Source organism: Phyllobates terribilis, unplaced genomic scaffold, assembly GCF_046119375.1.
Source record: "Phyllobates terribilis strain yellow unplaced genomic scaffold, ASM4611937v1 Scaffold_4__5_contigs__length_816908805, whole genome shotgun sequence".
In the NCBI taxonomy this organism is placed as follows: Eukaryota; Metazoa; Chordata; class Amphibia; order Anura; family Dendrobatidae; genus Phyllobates; species Phyllobates terribilis.
Window position 1 is genome coordinate 69994898 of NW_027362764.1, and position 21905 is coordinate 70016802.

At 47.5% G+C, this 21905-nt stretch overlaps 1 protein-coding gene across 1 annotated transcript in view; it reads left to right on the forward strand.

The window, feature by feature from the left end:
* The window catches only part of MALRD1 (MAM and LDL receptor class A domain containing 1), a 900174-nt gene that overhangs the window by 216310 nt on the left and 661959 nt on the right, over nt 1–21905 (forward strand). Inside the window, exons 8-9 of the mRNA XM_073677476.1 lie at nt 17823–17915; nt 20008–20194. Coding sequence (XP_073533577.1) covers nt 17823–17915; nt 20008–20194 — 280 coding nt within the window. The remainder of the gene's footprint in view (nt 1–17822; nt 17916–20007; nt 20195–21905) is intronic.

Below are 21905 nucleotides of genomic sequence, written 5' to 3' on the forward strand. Positions count from 1 at the left end.
ACTTTAAATGTTTCACTCTTTGTTTCATTGCAGCCATTTTGTAAATTCTAAAAAGTAAATTTTTTTTTCTCGTTAAAGTACACTCTGCACCCCATCTTGACTGAAAAAAAACAGAAATGTAGAAATTTTTGCAAATTTATTAAAAAAGAAAAACTGAAGTATCACATGGTCATAAGTATTCAGACCCTTTGCTCAGTATTGAGTAGAAGCACCCTTTTGAGCTAGTGCAGCCATGAGTCTTCTTGTCAATGATGCAACAAGTTTTTCACACCTGGATTTGGGGATCCTCTGCCATTCTTCCTTGTAGATCCTCTCCATTTCCATCAGGTTGGATGGTGAACGTTGGTGGACAGCAATTTTCAGGTCTCTCCAGAGATTCTCAATTGTGTTTAGGTCAGGGCTCTGGCTGGGCCAGTCAAGAATGGTCACAGGGTTGTTCTGAAGCCACTCCTTTGTTATTTTAGCTGTGTGCTTAGGGTCATTGTTGTGTTGGAAGGTGAACTTTCGGCCAAGTCAGAGGTCCAGAGCACTCTGGAAGAGGTTTTCATCCAGGATATCTCTGTACTTGGCCACATTCATGTTTCCTTCAATAGGAACCAGTCGTCCTGTCCCATGCAGCTGAAAAACACCCCCATAGCATGATGCTGCCACCACCATGTTTCACTGTTGGGATTATATTGGGCAGGTGATGAGCAGTGCCTGGTTTTCTCCACACATACCGCTTAGAATTATCACCAAAAAGTTCTATCTTCGTCTCATCAAACCAGAGGATCTTATTTCTCATAGTCTGGGAGTCCTTCATGTGTTTTTGAGCAAACTCTATGCAGACTTTCATATGTCTTGCACTGAGGAGAGGCTTCCATTGGACCACTCTGCCATAAAGGCCCAACTGGTGGGGGGCTGCAGTGATAGTTGACTTTGTGAAACTTTCTCCCATCTCCCTACTACATCCCTGGAGCCCAGCCACAGTGATCTTGGGGTTCTTCTTTACCTCTCTCACCAAGGCTCTTCCCCCACGATTGCACAGTTTGACTGGACGGCCTGGTCTAGGAAGACTTCTGGTGGTCCCAAACTTCTTACATTTAAGGATTATGGAGGCCACTGTGCTTTTAGGAACCTTGAGTAATTCAGAAATTTTTTTGTAACCTTGCCCAGATATGTGCCTTGCCACAATTCTGTCTCTGAGCTTATTGGGCAGTTCCTTTGAGCTCATGATTCTCATTTGGTCTGACATGCACTGTGAGCTGTGAGGTCTTATATAGACAGTGTAACATACCTGGCGGCATCCTTGCATAGTGGTCCATCTCCCACTGTGCAAGAGCGCGCACTTGATTTCCAGTCCAGACTGCCACTTTGGCTTCTTTCCATACTGTCTGCTTTGCTCTGCTCTGGCTGCTTAGGGCGACGCCCGCTGAACTTCCTGTTTCTTGTAGCTGCTGCAGACACACCCCTAATGCGTCCTCAGCCTATTGCTGTCTGTCACCTGGTATTTAAACCAGCTCCTCCTTGGAATCCATGCCTGAGCATCTTGTTCTGTCAGTTGGCTTCTAGTCACTGATGTGCCAGGTCCTGTCTATGTTTCCTGCCTTGCGGTATCAGTTCCCATGTCTGAACTGTGTCCTGTCTGTGTACTCTAGCCAGCTGTCTTTCTGCCTTTCCTGGAGGCTGTATTTCCAGGCCCGTGTGAACACGCTCTTAGCCTGCTCCTTCTGCCCTCTAGGGGCCGCATACCTAGATCTGTTGTCTGTGTCTTTTCCCTGTGTCTGTTCCTGCCCTAACTATCTTCCAGCCTGTTTCCCGTCTCTCTCTACGCCCATATCTTCCCTTTTTCTGCAGAGTCTGAACTCGTACCTAACTCCTGCTAGTTGTCACTGTACTTCCGTTTGTGAGTTTGTGGTCCACTCGCTACTTCACTGCAAGTACCCTTTGGGTATCTGGTTCTGCCTTTCCCTTCCTGTCTGTTCCGTGTGAACAGAGCCCTGTCCCCTCTGCCCTGCCTTGCTCGCCGCTCCGGCGGTTTCTGCCTGCTCTGCCTTGTTCACCGCTCCGGCGGTTCTTGCCTGCTCTGCCTTGCTCACTGCTCCGGTGGTTCTTTCCTGCTCTGCCTTGCTCACTGCTCCGGCAGTCTCGCTCTGTTCTGACACTTTGCTCACTGCTCTGGCAGTCTCGCTCTGCTCTGACCCTTTGCTCACTGCTCCAGCAGTCTCGCTCTGCTCTGACCCTTTGCTCGCTGCTCCGGCAGTCTCGCTCTGCTCTGACGCTTTGCTCACTGCTCCGGCAGTCTCGCTCTGCTCTGACCCTTTGCTCACTGCTCCAGCAGTCTCGCTCTGCTCTGACCCTTTGCTCACTGCTCCGGCAGTCTCGTTCTGCTCTGACCCGTTGCTCAATGCTCCGGCAGTCTCGCTCTGCTCTGACCCTTTGCTCACTGCTCCGGCAGTCTCGCTCTGCTCTGACCCTTTGCTCACTGCTCCGGCAGTCTCGCTCTGCTCTGACTCTTTGCTCACTGCTCCGGCAGTCTCGCTCTGCTCTGACCCTTTGCTCACTGCTCCGGCAGTCTCGCTCTGCTCTGACTCTTGCTCACTGCTCCGGCAGTCTCGTCCTGCTCCACTCTTGCTCACCGCTCCAGGCAGCCTCGCCCTGCTCTACTCTCGCTCACCGCTCCGGGCGGCCTCACTCTGCTGTGTTTGTCTGTTCCTGAGTCCCAGTCTGTACTGGGACCTATCCACTCTGTGCTCCAACCTGTCGTACCTGCCAGTACCTCCCTGCCTGCATACCAGTCGTGCTTACCAGCATCCACCTGCCTGCATACCGGCCGTACCTGTCAGTACCTCCCTGTTTGCATACCAGTCGTGCTTGCCAGCAGCCACCCGTCTGTGTGCCAGCCTAACCTGCCTGTTCCTGTATTCCCCGGCGTGGGTCAACAGCCGTGTCCGGGGTCTGACCTGGAGTAGCCCCTGGTCCCTCTGCTCGGTTCCTCCTCGGTGCACCGTCGTGCGACCTTGGTCGGATCGGGTGGATACTTAGTTACGCCCCTCCAGGCATTCACTCTCCAGTACGGTCCAGTGGAATCACTACATATACACGCACACGCCAGTCAGTCCGGGCGTGTGCATTACAGACAGGTGTGTGCCTTTCCAAATCAAGTCCTATCAGTTTAATTAAACACAGCTGGACTCCAATGAAAGAATACAACCATCTCAAGGAGGATCACAAGGAAATGGACAGCATGTGACTTAAATATCAGTGTCTCAGCAAAGGGTCTGAACACTTATGACCATGTGATATTTCAGCTTTTCTTTTTTAATAAATTTGCAAAAATTTCTACATTTCTGTTTTTTTTTCAGTCAAGATGGGGTGCAGAGTGGACTTTAATGAGAAAAAAAAGAACTTTTTAGAATTTACCAAATGGCTGCAATGAAACAAAGAGTGAAAAATTTAAAGGGGTCTGAATACTTTCCGTACTCACTGTACATGTTTTTACTAGCATTTGGCGTCTGGGAGCTGGATCATCTCTTTCTCTTTCTTTTACAAATAGCAGCATACATATGTAGCACCCCGAGGACTCGGCTGCTACAGGGGTATTGCACCTCGAACCAGAGGTGTGGTATTCCACTCCCGGGTAAGGATGGAGTGTGGGACTGAGCTCAGATTGCTGCATGCACTACACTCATCCCATTTCCGGGGGACAGAACTACGGTACTCCCACCAGTTAGATGTGCAGGTACGACAGCGTCTGTCCCTGGCTGGAGTGGGAGGGGGGGAGGAACATCCCAGTAGTGTAGGGGCAGATAGGGGAGGGACTCTGGGCATAGAGGTAGGAGCCCATTGGGTGCTAGTCACCTGGGCTCACACATATAGGGAGTATATATGGTGGGCACCATCTAGAGACAGGGTGAGTTCTGAGAGAGAGTTCAGCCAGAGAGGGCTGACAGGGAGCTGTGGCTCCGGCTGGGCCCAGCTCCAGGGCCAGGCCTGTAGTGGAGAGAAGGAGGAAGAGAGGCCTAGAGACACAAGACAAGAGGGAACCCTGAGATCCCAGAAGTAAACCAGAAGGGTGAAGGGTTGGCAGAAAAGGGTACCGGATCCCAAGCTGGTAGAGGCTAATCATCCTTAGCCAGGAACCGGAGGTCGTGGACAAGTTTTGGCGCGACCCCTCGCCATATCCACCAGGAAGGCAGACCACGAATAGGGTCAGGGAAGCCGGGACAGGTTTCGCCACCAAAAGGCCCGAGGGAGCCGGACATAGGTGGGTCCCTGGTGAGGACGGCCAGTAGGAAGGAAGAGAGGGGAGCTCAGGACCACGCTCTGGAACTGCCCGGGGGTTGGCCGAGTCCCGCACCTGGTGGACGCAGCACGGCTTGGGTGGTCACTCTTGGCCGAAGTGACCGGAGCAACACCTGTGAGTAAAAGCCTTGAAACTACACCACACGTCTCTGAGCTTCCTTGCTTCACCATCACTACCACTATCATCCACATCTGCTGCCCTGGGGCCATACCCCTCCCGTTGGGGGTTATACCATCTACGCTGCACAACCATATCACCGGCCTCAGCGGTCTGCCCTGCAGCGGCGGTCTCATGACCGCATTCAACGGGTGGCGTAGTCGAACATTTCTAACATCTACTGCAAAACAGTGCCGCTCAGTTTGACTCCCTGGGCACGGACCGGGTCACCGCCACGAGACTACTACTCCCATCGGATCCGGCTCCGGGTAAGCCCTCCCCCGTGCGCGCGATGCCGCGCAATGAAGGCCCAGGGGCGCGTCAACTTTGGCGTAGTCGGCAGGATTTCGTGCCCGCAACCACCGGGTACTGCGTGCCTGAAGAAAAGCTTATATGTACCGTAAGAAGAAGTCTCCCGCCAATTCCAGAGGGTCCCCGCCATCGGACGCCATCTCGGGTCGTTTCCCGCCGCTTGCCCGCCATCTGCAGCCTTTTCCCGCCATCCACGGAGTTTCCCTCCATTAGGAGACGATTCCCGCCATCTGAGACGATTTCCCGCCCTGGCAGAGCGGACGCCATTATGGGCGTGCCAGAGGGTGGCAAGAGACCACCTCCCATCGTGGGCCTGGTCCCAGAAGAGCGCCAAAAGCGGAGACCGCCCCCACCAGCAGAGACTGCAATGATAGAAATGTCCATCAGAGCGAGGGGTCTGCCCCTGGAACTGACAATCACCAAGTGGCCCCGGGACCACCCTCAGTATGGGCGGATCAAGAACAAAAGAGAGAGGATGGGTGCAGCCTGGAGGAGTCTGGAAAGATCGCACCCGGAGATGGAGGGAGAGTCAGGCAGCACCGACCCTCTGGTCAGGAGCCTGTTGCAGGCCGCCACCCCAGAAGGCCTGGTGGAGATCCTGGCACAGCTCCCCAAAGATCGGGAGCATGCACAGACCGCGCTGGAGGGCTTGGCTCGGAAGATGGCCCGAGTGCAGCAAGAAGTGCTGGCCGAGTGGAGCAGAGAAATAGCCCTGCAGGCTGGAGCCCGCCAGCAAAGGACGCCACCCGGGACGAGGAGTCTGTCTGCCTCTGAGGATGGTGCAGGAGGGACGAAGGCCGGAGACGACGCCGTGGAAGGAGCTGAAGAGATGGAAGCAGGTAAAGGGGACGTCACCACCCCAGGCCTAGTAGCCGTGAGCCTGCCCCAGCTCCCCGTCGCAGAGCCCAAAATCCCCCTTACCGTGCCCGTTGCTGCACCGCCACCGCTCCAAACTAGGCCTCAAGCGGCAGGAGCCGCGGCCACGCCCCTTGTGACGTCACGCGCCTTAATCCAGAGCGTGGCCAAGCAGGAAACGCCACCGGCCTGGTCGCAAGGCCGAGTACCCCCAGGCGCCGCCGTATCCACAGTGCCCTTCTCCTTCAGAGTGCCACCGGCCTGGTCGCAAGGCCTGGTGAATCCGGGCGCCGCTACCACCACCGCGCCCTCGACCTCCACAGTGCTGCCCTTAGGTGAAGACCTGTTCGCACAGCATACTTGCCCGGATGGGCAGCCCTTTGAATGGCCATCGGAGTACCTCAGTCCCCGACTCCGGAAGGAACGGCCCCTGTGTGAGCCCCTGATCCCTGCTCCGGCGCCCGCCAAGATCACCCCACTCCCGTTGGAGGAGGCGCAGTTCGCATGGGACCCCACCGGTGAAAACCTCATGGGGTTCACCCAAGAGACCCGGGCGGCCGCAGCCCAGCGTGCGGAGTGCTGCCGACAACAACTAGAGGTCTTCAACAAAGAACGGCGAGAGAGGCGGGTCCGCGAGGAGCGGCTGCAGGTCCAAAGTGCGGAGCAGAAAAGCTGGACCCGGCGAAACCCCCGTGCAGCCCACGGTCCCCGCGCCACCGGGACTGTAATCAAGTTCCAACTGGAGCACGGTTGGGGCTTTATCAGGGATCACAGAACCCCCGGCGACGTCTTTGTTACCCGCAGGGATGTCGAGTCCCATCTGCCAGAGGGACACCGTGGACGTGACCTTTACCTGGGTGACGAGGTCACCTTCACCCGGCATCAGTGTGCAAAAGGACCATACGCCCTTCATGTGCACCGGCTGACGGAGGAAGAGCTGCGGTATGAGGAGGAACAAGAGGACCCGGAGGGGTCTGAAGATTACCCTCAGGAGGAGACAAGGAGAGGACACCGCTGCTGAAGGGAAGTAGCATAAACTGAAACTGTATATAGTTACCCGTAGGGGTACTTGTCATGCTGCCAATTTAAGTGTGGTCCCCATTGGGACTAGTGTGAACTGTTTATCCGTGTGCCCCTATCCCCACAGGCTGAGGACTGTGAGCAGCCATTCCTTATCTCCACAGGCTGAGGACTGTGAGCAGCCATTCCTTATCCTCACTGGCCGAGGACTGAGAGCGGCCATATCCTGTAAATAGTTGCGCTTCCTAAGGCGCCCCCTACCGGTTTTATAGGAGAACTGTTTTTCTATCAGTGACTGTGGCACTTTACCTGGTCACAAGTTGCACCGTGGCCAGAAGATCAAGAACGTTTATTATGGAAAAGTTTTATATCAAAAGTTTATACTGCTAGAATAATATATAAGAAGTTACCTGTCATGTTATCTTTGCTGATAATGTTTTATGATGTTTTACCTGTTAGTGTATGTTTTAAAAAGTTTGTATGTTTTGGTATGTTTTACTCTTTTCCAGCCCGAGGACGTGCTGTGGTTTACCAGGGGGGAATGTAGCACCCCGAGGACTCGGCTGCTACAGGGGTATTGCACCTCGAACCAGAGGTGTGGTATTCCACTCCCGGGTAAGGATGGAGTGTGGGACTGAGCTCAGATTGCTGCATGCACTACACTCATCCCATTTCCGGGGGACAGAACTACGGTACTCCCACCAGTTAGATGTGCAGGTACGACAGCGTCTGTCCCTGGCTGGAGTGGGAGGGGGGGAGGAACATCCCAGTAGTGTAGGGGCAGATAGGGGAGGGACTCTGGGCATAGAGGTAGGAGCCCATTGGGTGCTAGTCACCTGGGCTCACACATAGAGGGAGTATATATGGTGGGCACCATCTAGAGACAGGGTGAGTTCTGAGAGAGAGTTCAGCCAGAGAGGGCTGACAGGGAGCTGTGGCTCCGGCTGGGCCCAGCTCCAGGGCCAGGCCTGTAGTGGAGAGAAGGAGGAAGAGAGGCCCAGAGACACAAGACAAGAGCGAACCCTGAGATCCCAGAAGTAAACCAGAAGGGTGAAGGGTTGGCAGAAAAGGGTACCGGATCCCAAGCTGGTAGAGGCTAATCATCCTTAGCCAGGAACCGGAGGTCGTGGACAAGTTTTGGTGCGACCCCTCGCCATATCCACCAGGAAGGCAGACCACGAATAGGGTCAGGGAAGCCGGGACAGGTTTCGCCACCAAAAGGCCCGAGGGAGCCGGACATAGGTGGGTCCCTGGTGAGGACGGCCAGTAGGAAGGAAGAGAGGGGAGCTCAGGACCACGCTCTGGAACTGCCCGGGGGTTGGCCGAGTCCCGCACCTGGTGGACGCAGCACGGCTTGGGTGGTCACTCTTGGCCGAAGTGACCGGAGCAACACCTGTGAGTAAAAGCCTTGAAACTACACCACACGTCTCTGAGCTTCCTTGCTTCACCATCACTACCACTATCATCCACATCTGCTGCCCTGGGGCCATACCCCTCCCGTTGGGGGTTATACCATCTACGCTGCACAACTATATCACCGGCCTCAGCGGTCTGCCCTGCAGCGGCGGTCTCATGACCGCATTCAACGGGTGGCGTAGTCGAACATTTCTAACATCTACTGCAAAACAGTGCCGCTCAGTTTGACTCCCTGGGCACGGACCGTGTCACCGCCACGAGACTACTACTCCCATCGGATCCGGCTCCGGGTAAGCCCTCCCCTGTGCGCGCGATGCCGCGCAATGAAGGCCCAGGGGCGCGTCACATACAGAGTGAGTTGCATTCTTGTAAGTACATAAGAATGCAATTCAGTCAGTATGTTTTTATTTTCACCTGATGAAGAGAGCGGTCCTCTCTAGAAATGCATTGTTTTATTAATAAAAACAGTTATTTTATATTAATGCGATGAGACAGCGCCTTGAGATCGTCATTGTTTGATTTTTGTTCCTTGGATTCCTTTATCCCTGCTGGGATTGACGATAAATGCCAGAGTTGTGCCTGAGATTGTGCAAGTCGTCCAGGTGAGCCTGTCCACTATTGGCTCCATTATGTCAGTCTGAGCAGGCTCACACAAGGGAGCGCCTCTGCTTCTTTTCTTGTTTCATTAGAAAGTAATCTGATGTGCCAGCATTAATAAATTAAGCTTTGATGCCATTCACAATAAGCCTGGAAGAGCTTTGGGGGACTGTTGTGTTGATGAACTCTGAGTGCATCAATACGCCTCCATTGCTCTTCCAGGCTAATTTGCATAGAGCTTTAAAACTTGATTTCTCTGTGCTGGCACATTGGTTTACAACAAAACACATATCTTTTTATCAGTGCGCACAGACTTATACAGCTATAATATTTTTTTAAGTAGTAAAGTCTACTTAGCAGTCTCCCTCTGAAACTTGTTCTCATTCACTATATGTAAAAATGTATTAAGAGTCAGATATGTACACATTACACCTACAAGAGCGTTTCTGACCTCCCACTCTAAAACAATAGACATTAATATGGAGTTGGCTATAATAGCTTCCACTCTTCTAGATTTTGAAGGTGTCTGTGGGAATTTTTGCCTTTCCTCCAGAAGACCATTTGTGAGGTCAGACACTGATGTTGGGGAGAGGCTGGGTTCACGATCTCCATTCTAGATCTTCCCAAAAGTGTTAAATGGAGTTGGGGTCAGGGCTCTGTGCGGCCGGCCATGTTCTTCCACAACCAAACTCCCCCAATCATGTCTTTATGGACTTTGTAATTCCTGTGGATCTTGGACCCACTGCGCTGCGGAGGGGCTTTTCTTGGAGGGGCGTGACTAAGTAGCTACCTAATATTCACTGGCGTCTCTGATGGTGAGGTCAGGCTTGAGCGGCAGGTAGGTACCACTCCAGATCAGAGTCCGGTACAGTAGCAGCTGACCCCAATGGTCAGAGACGCTGGTTTAGATTGTGTGTCCCAGGCAGGACAGAATGGTCAGTGGTACGGGTTCGGACTGTGCGGCTTCTGGATAGCAGAGATTGTGGCCACCTGTACGGGTTCAGACTGTCCAGCTTCAGGATAGCAGACAGGACGGCCACTGGTACTATATCAAACTCTGCGGCTTCTGATAGAAGACAGGACGCCACTGGTACAGACTGTGCAGCTTCTGAATAACAGACAGGTTAGGGATGCAAGCAGGATCCAGGTTAAACAAAGCAGGGTCTGGATCAGACAAGGCGAACAAGGGGTCCTAACAACAGACAGGCAAGTATTAACTAACTAGCACAATTGTTGCTCAGGCACTTCCAAACAGGTGGAGGTGCCCTAATTAGTAATTGTCTTCCAGCTATTGGCTGGGGACACTTTAGGAGAGTGTGCACCTTCTCTATAAGAGACAGGAAGTGTGCACACTCTCCCTAAGCACGCTGCCAGGGGATCTGCCAGACATGTGCGGACCCTGGGGAGTAGGAGCGGAGGCAGCAGAAGCAAAAGGGTGGCTGGGGCGGTAAGTAAGTTGGCATCCTTGCCTGGGGAAGGGAGCGGTGGCATGTTAGGATGCTGGCGCTACAGACCTTGTGCACTGGGTACGGTTATGGGCAACAGGTAATATATTATGAGCCACAATAATTTCCACGTGCCACCATACAGGCTTTGTGCATACAGCTCTACATTCAGTTAAAACCAGAAGACACATACACTATATAAAAAGACACATATGCATATTTTTCTCAATATCTGACATGAAATCAGAATAAACCTTTCCCGTTTTAGGTCAATTAGGTTTACAATAATTTTTAATATTTGCCAAATGCCAGAATAATGAGAGAGCGAATGTTTTTAGCCATTTTTATTTCTTACTGCAAAGTCAAAAGTTTACGTACACTAAGATTACTATGCATTTAAACAATTCTGGACTGCCCATATGATGATGTCATGTGTTTGTAAGCTTCTGATAGTTTTTTTGGTAACAAAGTTAAAAGTTTGCAAAGTCAAAAGTTTACATACATTTCATTAGTATTTGGTACCATTGCCCTTAAACTGAATGACTTAGGTCAAACGTTTGGGATATCCTTCCACAAGCTTCTCACAATAGTTGGTCAAAATTTGGGCCCTTTCCTCCTGACAAAACTGGTCTAACTGATCCAGGTTTGTAGGTCGCCTTGTTTGCACCTGCCTTTTCAACTTTGCCCATAAATTTTCAATAGGATTAAGATCAGGGCTTTGTGATGGCCACTCCAAAACATTGACTTTGTTATCCTTAAGCCACTTTGTTACCATCTTGGCAGTATGCTTCGGGTCATTGTCCATTTGGAAGACCCATTTCTGCTCAAGCTTTAACTTCCTGGCTGATGTCTGGAGATGTTGCTTCAGTAGTGACACATAATCGTCTTTTCTCATAATGCCATCTATTTTGTGAAGTGACCTAGTCCCTCCTGCAGCAAAACAATCCCATAACATGATGCTGCCACCCCCGTGTTTCACAGTTGGGATGGTGTTCTTAGGCTTCCAAGCTCCTCCCTTTTTCCTCCAAACATAACGACGGTTATTATGCCCAATAAATTCTATTTTAGTTTCATCAGACCACAGGACATGTCTCCAAAAATTAAGGTCTTTGTTCCTGTGTGCATTTGCAAACATTAATCTGGCTTTTTTATGTCTTTTTTGGAGGAATGGCTCCTTGATGGCAGAGTGGCCTTTCAGTCCATGTTGATACAGTACTTGTTTCACTGTGGTTATTGACACAATCTTACCAGCTTCCACCATCATCTTCACAAGGTCTTTTGCTTTTGTCCTTGGGTTGTTATGCACATGTCGGACCAAAGCACGTTCATCTCTGGGACACAGAACCCGTCTCCTTCCTTAGCGGTTTGATGGCTGGACATTCCCATTTTGTTTCTACTTCCGTATAATTGTTTGTACAGATGAACGAGGCACCTTCAGATACCTTGAAATTGTACCAAGGATGAGCCAGACATGGACAAGTCCACAATTCTCTTCCTGATATCTTGGCTGATTTCTTTAGACTTACCCATGCTGCTACACAAAGAAGCAGTGTGTTTCAGGTGTGCATTAAAATACATCTACAGGTGTGTCTCTAATTAACTCAGATGTTGCCAAAAAAACTATCAGAAGCTTCCAAACACATGACATCATCTTATGGGCAGTCCAGAATTTTTTAAAGGCATAGTAATCTTAGTGTATGTAAACTTTTTGTAACATCCCTGGCGATGTGCCAGCATGGCTTTCCATCTCCCACCATGAAAGGCCACCAACTTACCAACCAGTCCAGGCTGTGCACTGTGTTCCTCTGCTCTCTGGCTGCATGTGTCTTGGCTGCTTGTCTAGGGCGGTGGCAGCACCTCCTGAGTCTTATAGGAACAGTGCGCACATTCCCTATGTGCCCCCAGCCTATTGCTGTGAGTCACTCGGTACTTAAGGCACCTCCGCCCAGTGGGAGGTGCCTGAGCATCACTGTCTTTCAGTGTGTTCTGTGCAACTGTGAGGTGCCAGGTCCTGTCCTGTTTCTGCCACCCTTGGGGCTGAGTACCCAGGCCTGTTACCTGTATCTCATTCCTGTGTCAGTTCCTGTCCGAACTGTGTCCTAGCCCGTTACCTGTTTGCCTCTATGTCTAAACCTTCCCTTTATCTCCTGTGTCTGCTCCAGTATCTTTCTGTCTGTACCAGAACCTATCTCCTACCTGTTGTTTCTGTACTTCAGCTTGTGAGTGTCTCCACTTGCTACTTCATAGCAAGTACCTTGTGTGTATCTGGCTCTACTTGTCCCGTTTCCCTGCCCCTGTATCTACCTTCTGTGTTCTAGCTATCTTCCTGAGCTTTCCTGACCCTGTCTGTTCCACGTAAACAGAGCCCTGTTTTGCCTGGCCGTGCTTTGCGGCATTCCCGCCTGACCGCGCTCTGCGGCATTCCTGCCTGGCCGTGCTCTGCGGCACTCCCGCCTGGCCGCGCTCTGTGGCGTTCCCGCCTGGCCGCACGGGTGGCTCTGCCCTGCTCCGCTTACTATCCACACCTACAGCTCTGCTCTGCCCTGCTCCACTTCCCGTCCACACCTGCGGCTCTGCTCTGCCCTGCTCCACTTTCCATCTGCACCTGCGGCTCTACTCTGCCCTACCTTGCTCTGCTCCGTTTCCCGTCCGCACCTGCTGCTCTGCTCCGCTTCCCGTCTGCACCTGCGGCTCTGCTCTGCCCTGCTCTGCTTCCCGTCCTCATCTGCTGCTCTGCTCTGCCCTGCTCTGCTCTGTTTCCCAACCGCACCTGCAGCTCTGCCCTGCCCTGCTCTGCTCCGCTTCCCATCCGCACCTTCGGCTCTGCTCTGCCCCTTGCTCTGCTCCGCTTCCCGTCCGCACCTGTGGCTCTGCTCTGCCCTGCTCTGCTCTGCTTCCCGTCCGCACCTGCGGCTCTGCTCCCATATCGCAGTCTGTACTAGTCCCTATCCAGCCTGTCTACCCGTCTATCTGTATACCAGCCGTGCCCGCCAGTACCTGCCCGCCTGTATATCAGCGATGCCCGCCAGTACCTGCCTGTCTGTATAGCAGCCGTGCCTGCCAGTACTCGCTTGCCTATCCACGATTCCGTGGGACCTACCGCACCTGCCGGTGCTTATCTACACACCAGCCGAACCTGCCCATTCCTGCATACCCCAGTGTGGGTCAACAGCTAGGTGACCGAGGTCTGCCCTGGAGTAGCACCTGGGCTACCTCCCTCATCCCTCCTCGGACCACAGAGTCGATTAAGCCGCCGTGCGTATGGGGTCGGATCTGGCAAGGCTTCTAGTCACGCCCCTCCTGGCACTCCTCGGTTCGTGGCCCAGTGGGACCACAAACCATGCTCACGCCAGAAGATCCAGGCGTGAGCATATAACTTTTGACTTTACAGTAAGTAATAAAAATGACTCTTTCTCTCATTATTCTGATATTTGGCAAATATTAAAAATTATGTTAATCCTAATTGACTTCAAACGGGAAAGGTTTATTCTGGTTTCATGTCAGATATTGAGAAAAATATGCATATGTGTCTTTTTATATAGTGTATGTATATATACAGTTAGGTCCATATATATTTGGACAGAGACAACATTTTTCTAATTTTGGTTCTAGACATTACCACAATGAATTTTAAACAAAACAATTCAGATGCAGTTGAAGTTCAGACTTTCAGCTTTCATTTGAGGGTATCCACATTAAAATTGGATGAAGGGTTTAGGAGTTTCAGCTCCTTAAGATGTGCCACCTTGTTTTTAAAGGGACCAAAAGTAATTGGACAGATTAAATAATTGTAAATAAAATGTTAATTTCTAGTACTTGGTTGAAAACCCTTTGTTGGCAATGACTGCCTGAAGTCTTGAACTCATGGACATCACCAGACGCTGTGTTTCCTCCTTTTTGATGCTCTGCCAGGCCTTCACTGCGGTGGTTTTCAGTTGCTGTTTGTTTGTGGGTCTTTCTGTCTGAAGTTTAGTCTTTAACAAGTGAAATGCATGCTCAGTTGGGTTGAGATCAGGTCACTGACTTGGCCATTCAAGAATATTCCACTTCTTTGCTTTAATAAACTCCTGGGTTGCTTTGGCTTTATGTTTTGGGTCATTGTTCATCTGTAGTATGAAACGACGACCAATCAGTTTGGCTGCATTTGGCTGGATCTGAGCACACAGTATGGCTCTGAATACATCAGAATTCATTCGGCTGCTTCTGTCTTGTGTCACATCATCAATAAACACTAGTGACCCAGTGCCACTGGCAGCCATGCATGCCCAAGCCATCACACTGCCTCCGCCGTGTTTTACAGATGATGTGGTATGCTTTGGATCATGAGCTGTACCACGCTTTCGCCATACTTTTCTCTTTCCATCATTCTGGTAGAGGTTGATCTTGGTTTCATCTGTCCAAAGAATGTTCTTCCAGAACTGTGCTGGCTTTTTTAGATGTTTTTTAGCAAAGTCCAGTCTAGCCTTTTTATTCTTGATGCTTATGAGTGGCTGGCACCGTGCAGTGAACCCTCTGTATTTACTTTCATGCAGTCTTCTCTTTATGGTAGATTTGGATATTGATACGCCTACCTCATGTAGAGTGTTGTTCACTTGGTTGGCTGTTGTGAAGGGGTTTCTCTTCACCATGGAGATTATTCTGTGATCATCCACCACTGTTGTCTTCCATGGGCGCCCAGGTCTCTTTGCATTGATGAGTTCACCAGTGCTTTCTTTCTTTCTCAGGATGTACCAAACTGTAGATTTTGCCACTCCTAATATTGTAGCAATTTCTCGGATGGTTTTTTTCTGTTTTTGCAGCTTAAGGATGGCTTGTTTCACCAGCATGAAGAGCTCCTTTGACCGCATGTTTACTTCACAGCAAAACCTTCCAAATGCAAGCACCACACCTCAAATCAACTCCAGGCCTTGTATCTGCTTAATTGAGAATGACATAACGAAGGGATTGCCCACACCTGTCTTGAAATAGCCTTGGAGTCAATTGTCCAATTACTTTTGGTCCCTTTAAAAACAGGGTGGCAAATGTTAAGGAGCTGAAACTCCTAAACCCTTCGTCCAATTTTAATGTTGATACCCTCAAATGAAAGCTGAAAGTCTGAACTTCAACTGCATCTGAATTGTTTTGTTTAAAATTCATTGTGGTAATGTCTAGAACCAAAATTCGAAAAATGTTGTCTCTGTCCAAACATATATGGCCCTAACTGTATGTATATATATATATACTGCTCAAAAAAATAAAGGGAACACTCAAATAACACATCCTAGATCTGAATGAATGAAATATTCTCATTGAATACTTTGTTCTGTACAAAGTTGAATGTGCTGACAACAAAATCACACAAAAATCATCAATGGAAATCAAATTTATTAACCAATGGAGGCATGGATTTGGAGTCACCCCCAAAATTCAAGTGGAAAAACACACTACAGGCTGATTCAACTTTGATGTAATGTCCTTAATACAAGTCAAAATGAGGCTCAATATTGTGTGTGGCCTCCACATGCCTGTATGACCTCCCTACAATGCCTGGGCATGCTCCTGATGAGGTTGCGGATGGTCTCCTGTGGGATCTCCTCCCAGACCTGGACTATAGTATCTGCCAACTCCTGGACAGTCTGTGGTGCAGTGTGACATTGGTGGATGGAGCGAGACATGATGTCCCAGATGTGCTCAATCGGATTCAGGTCTGGGGAACGGGCGGGCCAGTCCATAGCTTCAATGCCTTCATCTTGCAGGAACTGCTGACCCACTGCCAAACTGGTCATGCTGAAGGATGTTGCAGGCAGCAGAATGCTCTCCACGGCGTCTCCAGACTCTGTCACGTCTGTCACATGTGCTCAGTGTGAACCTGCTTTCATCTGTGAAGAGCACAGGGCGCCAGTGGCGACTTTGCCAATCCTGGTGTTCTGTGGCCAATGCCAAGCGTCCTGCATGGTGTTGGGCTGTGAGCACAACCCCCATCTGTGGAGGTCGGGTCCTCATACCACCCTCATGGAGTCGGTTTCTAACTGTTTGTGCAGACACATGCACCTTTGTGGCCTGCTGGAGGTCATTTTGCAGGGCTCTGGCAGTGCTCCTCCTGTTCCTCCTTGCACAAAGGTGGAGGTAGCGGTCCTGCTGCTGGGTTGTTGCCCTCCTACTGCCTCCTCCACGTCTCCTGGTGTACTGGCCTGTCTTCTGGTAGCGCCTCCAGCCTCTGGACACTACGCTGACAGACACAGAAAACCTTCTTGCCACAACTCGCATTGATGTGCCATCCTGGATGAGCTTCACTACCTGAGCAACTTCAGTGGGTTGTAGAGTCCGTCTCATGCTACCACGTGTATGAAAGCACAACCAACATTCAAACGTGACCAAAACATCAGCCAGAAAGCATTGGTGCTGAGATGTGGTCTGTGGTCCCCACCTGCAGAACCACTCCTTTATTGAGGGTGTCTTGATAATTGCCAATAATTTCCATCTATTGTTTATTCCATTTGCACAACAGCATGTGAAATTGATTGTCAATCAGTGTTGCTTCCTAGGTTGACAGTTTGATTTCACAGAAGTTTGATTTACTTGGAGTTATATTTTGTTGTTTAAGTGTTCCCTTTATTTTTTGAGCAGTGTATATATATATATATATATATATATATATATATATATATATATATATATATAAACACATACACATATGTATATATACATGCATATATATATATATATATATATACACACATATATATATATGGAGGAAACACGGCACCAATCCACAAAGGAACTCCAAAAAAGTCTAGTTGGCATCTTACTAGGCCTGGAGCAGGCTCAGCTCCAGAGCCCGCTCCATACAAGTAAACTAACTGTGACATACAGGTATGTCAGAGTTACTTGATGAACTTAGCATACTTTGGGATTTATTTACTTCACACTCTAGAAACCTGATGTACAAGTTTTGAGTGGAATCCATTTGATGGATCTCTTATGTAATTCTCATCTCCTGTCGATGTTACATTTATTTAACTCCCCACTTGAAGATGCTTTCATTACCGCTCTCATCACTTTGTGTTTCAAGTTGTGATTGTTTACTGACATGATGCTTCAGCTCGTAATGAACAGAGCTTGATTGCTCCTTGTTAAAGTCCTCAGTTTTAATTTACTCTGAGACGGATGTTTGTATAAATGCGCCATGTCCATATTCAACATGTTCGACAGTCTATTGACTTGTTCTACATAAACGGCAGTGCCGTGAAAGTCATATAATGCAAGAAAAGACTTGTAACTACACAGCATATTGATCTACATGTGCTTATGGTCATCAACAGGGCAATACAAGTGGTACCAATGTCAGCGCCCATGCACATAAGGCATCAAAGCTTTCTTTTCAGCTGTCACCTACATGCTTCTGGCTGGTCACTGCGTGAGTCCTATGAACAAACTGGGTTCCCATTATTGTTTCCTTTTTTTTTTTACAAAAGAGTAAATGTATAGGACATACGCAGTGTATCTTATGGTCGTCAAAAGATCATATTACTCCTCTTCTTTCTAAAATTAGGAGGTTGTTATGCTCAATCGGATATTTAACAGCCTCCCTCTGTTGTCCATCAAATACCAAACAATTGTGTACAAGAGGGAGATAATGAAAATAATAAAGTGTTCAGGGGTCCTAATCAATTGTTCACATAGCGCCCAGATATTTTTGATTGGCATGTATGTTAATAACATTTATATTTCATTACAACACATTTTTATCTTTTCAGAATGAAATAATACTTTTTGAAGAATATGTGTCAACGGAAGGCCAGTGGGTGGAAGGAGAAGTCTGTCTGCCGGAGAGCTCAGAAGACTTGCAGGTATTGAGTGATTATCAAATGTAAAATCATCAAAAATAATTTAAGAAATATGGATGAGTTTATTTTTTGATTTCTTGGTTATGTATATTCCAGTTACCAATAAATTAATAATCAGCCCTTTTTAAGTGGACCTGTCAGATACCTAACAAGGAGGAAGCATAGGAGAGAGGGGGTGATGCTGATCTCAAGAATATATTGATTTCTTTGATTTTATGTTAAAAACAGCTTAACTTTTAACAGAAGTCATAGTGAAAGCCTCTGAGTACTACTTTTCTGGTCCAATCTCCATAGACTCTTATAGGCAACAGCAGAAATGTTATCCTTCACTGCCTATGAAAGTCTACAGAGATTAGGGGAAGGTCGATGGAAAAAGAGACCGTATAAACAATGAGAGACTGCTGGGAGGGGAAAAGAGCTAAATAAATGTACAGTACAAGTCATATATTGAGTAAACATTTTGTTATTCCTCAAGTACACACATAAAAGTTTGTCCTGAAAATTGAACTTAAACAGGACCTTGCATCAATTTTTTTTATGTTGAACTGGACACATGATGTAATAGTGGTTGCAGAGTGGAATAAAACATTTTTTTGTTTTACTTAGCCTCTCAGAGATATTAGCAATCAAAGTGTTAGACACCTAATGAAATAACTTTTTTTAAGTCCAAGTGGATATTATCTGAGTTTTCACTGGGGGCATACTCCAGGAGATCAAAGCTCCATCATTACATCTCACACACTGAGAAACGTAACCTGTGCTGGGGGCGTGTTCTTTTTCTGCTGTACTGCTGTATGCTTCTGATTGGATAACTCACAAAGGGAGAAGTAGTACACACCCCTAGTGAAAACTATCTGATAACACCCACTTGGGCTTAACAAAAGTTAACTAATTAGATGTCCTATAATTTGATTGCTAATATCTCCTCAACGGAGAGACAAGATTTAAAAAAAAAAGTTTTAGTCTGCTCTGTAATCACTGCTACATCATGTGACTATTTTGATGTGAAAAATTTAGTGAAAGGGTCTCTTTAATGGGCAATTACACTTTAAGTATATTTATGGTGCTTAGACTTTACATTTTTTTAAGCAGACACCACTATTGGGGCTGAAAAGCTTACAATATATAAATTCCAGTGATCTAAATATTAAAGGGGTTTGACCTGGAAGGGCATGATGCAATAAAAAAACCTGTACTCACTACCCTGAGGAGCACAATTTTTGTTTTTGCAAGTGTATTTCCTCCCATCTGCTGGAATCAATATTATTCAGGGGCATCACGTGACAACTGCAGCCAATCATCAGTTGCTGAACAGTTGCAGCCTTGTCATTTTGTCCAAGTCAAGAGATGGCTGTGCTGAGCCATGTAACTAAAGGACTACTATTCTCCAGCTACTACTGCTACTATTCTCTGCCAAATTATCTTGTACATCGTTGTAGGTTCTTCTGAGTCCTATCCTAAGGATGGGCTAATAATTGAATATTCTAGAAAATGTCATCAAGTAATTTAGCTTGTTTCCATATATTTTACTATGATTTTTTTATTTTGTGTCTCAATGAGTTATTTAACAAAGAACACTATATTGCTTCCTTTATTAAATATTTAGATTTATTCAGGTAATTTTTTCATGTGCTCGACACAGAAGGGCAAATTTTAATACTCACAGTTGTGCAGACAATTGTTTTTAAATTTGTTTCCCAGTATTTGAAAATGATGGTTGCTTTTTTTTTTTTTTTTAAAAAAAAGAAAAAGAAAACAGCGCTACACCTGGTTGTGTACGGTATTGCAGCCTCATTAACCCCGATGTAAAAGAGCTGCAATATCAGGTAGAACCTGTTTCTGATGAGGTTTTAGGGCAGCTAAACTTTTTTAATTCTGTATAACCGATTTAATTGCTTTTTCCCTTAGCGTGTTCTATGGGTGGAAGCTTTTTTTTTTTTTAATGAAGAATAAATAAAGAATGTTATGCTTTTGTTTGAGGAGCTGAAACCTGTCTTATATTATTTCCATGAACTACTCAATGCTGTAAATAAAATAGACATAAATGCAGACAAGACTATGACAATTATTAACATATCTACGGTATAATCTATAGCTTACTTTTGAAGGAATTATAAGAAACATAAATGGGTTCATCACCTTGGATGGATTTAAATGCAGTGGTTGCAAAGAATATTCTGGAATTCCAAGTTCTACCAATGAACCATGCAAAACCGTTGAATCATTAAGTGACCTTCCAAACGACTACAGTGAGGATAACGAAGAAGAGCTAACAATCTCCAGTACGTCTCACTCTGAATTACTTTGGCTTCGGCATCATCAATAATCTGTAACTTAAATCGGAATGACATTAAAGAGATATTCCCATCTCAGCAAGTTATCACCCGTGCACAGGATATGTTATAACTTGCTGATTTAGGGGTCCCACCATTTAAACCCCTACAGATCTTGAGAATTGGATTCTGTGATGCTTTGTTGAAATTGATTGACGGGACCCCTAGTTATCACCTATCTTGCAATCTTCTAAGTTGGCAATAACCTGTTAATTCATAGAGTTATGATTGTCATGAGGGTCGCAAGTCATCTGGGACACGTTTTTTGTAGTCATTTGTATCTCACAAATTACACTTTAAAACGGATAACCAATCTTTGATAAAAAAATAAATAAAAACATCAAAAAATGTTTTAAAATTCCTAAAAGAACTATACTAATCTCTGAATTCTTACTGATCCAGCGTAGAATTTGCCATGTAAGTGCTGCAGCCAGTTAGTGGCCTACGTGGTCATGTGCCGTAGTACTGCCATCATGGTTGCTGTCGCTGATCAGTGATGCCAGAGATATGAGGCCACTGATTGGCTACAGCTGTCACACGCTGGCTTCATGCGGAGTCAGTGGGAGCTGTTGCACTGGAGCACCGTGGGAACAGAAAGTTGAATATTGTTTTTTTTTGTTATTTTATAACATGTGTTGCTGTTTTTATCTTCTTTTCTTTCCCAGTAGTTGGAAAACCACTCTAATATACATGTACTTCAAAATATTTTTTAATATTATTTTTGTGCCTTTTAGGGTAATAGTAAAATTTATCTTTAATGATAATGTGTAGTGATGAGCGAGCATGCTCGCCACTGATCGGTACTCGCCCGAGCATCTCACTGCTCGAGATGCTCGGCGAGTATTTCCGGGTTGCTCTGGTGGGAGCTCGGGTTCCCTCCCTGCATGTTTGGCACTCTTTAGAGAGCCAATGACCATGCAGGGATTGCCTGCCACTCACTGTAATGCCGTAGCCATGTTAGTTGTGTGCATTACAGTGATTAGCTGGCCTCACAGCATCATCAGGTCTATATAAGATCGTTGCTTCACTGCATAGGCAAACAGTATGGGAGACACATTTCCTAATAATGGGAACATTGTTTTCAGGAGGCCCTCTGACCTCTATGTCTCTTGCAAGGGGCATTGGAGTTCCTCCAAATTTTTGGCAGCTGTTGATTCACTGCATAGGCAAACAGTATGGGAGACACACTTCCTAATAATGGGAACATTATTTTCAGGAGGCCCTCCGACCTCTACGTCTCTTGCAAGTGGCATTGGAGTGCCTCCACATTTTTGACAGCCATTGCAGTCACTGCATAGGCAACCAGTATGGGAGACCTTCTCCTTTCTAATGGGAATATGTTGTTACTGAGGCCACCTCTATGTCTTTAAATTGTTAGTAGGGTTTTTCCTAAATTTTGGCAGCCGTTGGACTCAATGCATACCTTATAACTGTATAGCAGACCCTCTCCTTTCTAATGGGAACATGTCGTTACTGTGGCCCAGGTCTATGTGTTTTTAAATTGTTAGTGGGGTTTTTCCCAAATTTTGGCAGCCCTTGCAATCACAGCATGGGCATTACCACCATAGAAGACCCACTCCTTTATAATGGGAACATTTTTTTTACTGAGATCCTCCTCTATATCTCTTCAAAGAGGTGTTTGGTTGCGTCCAGATTTTTG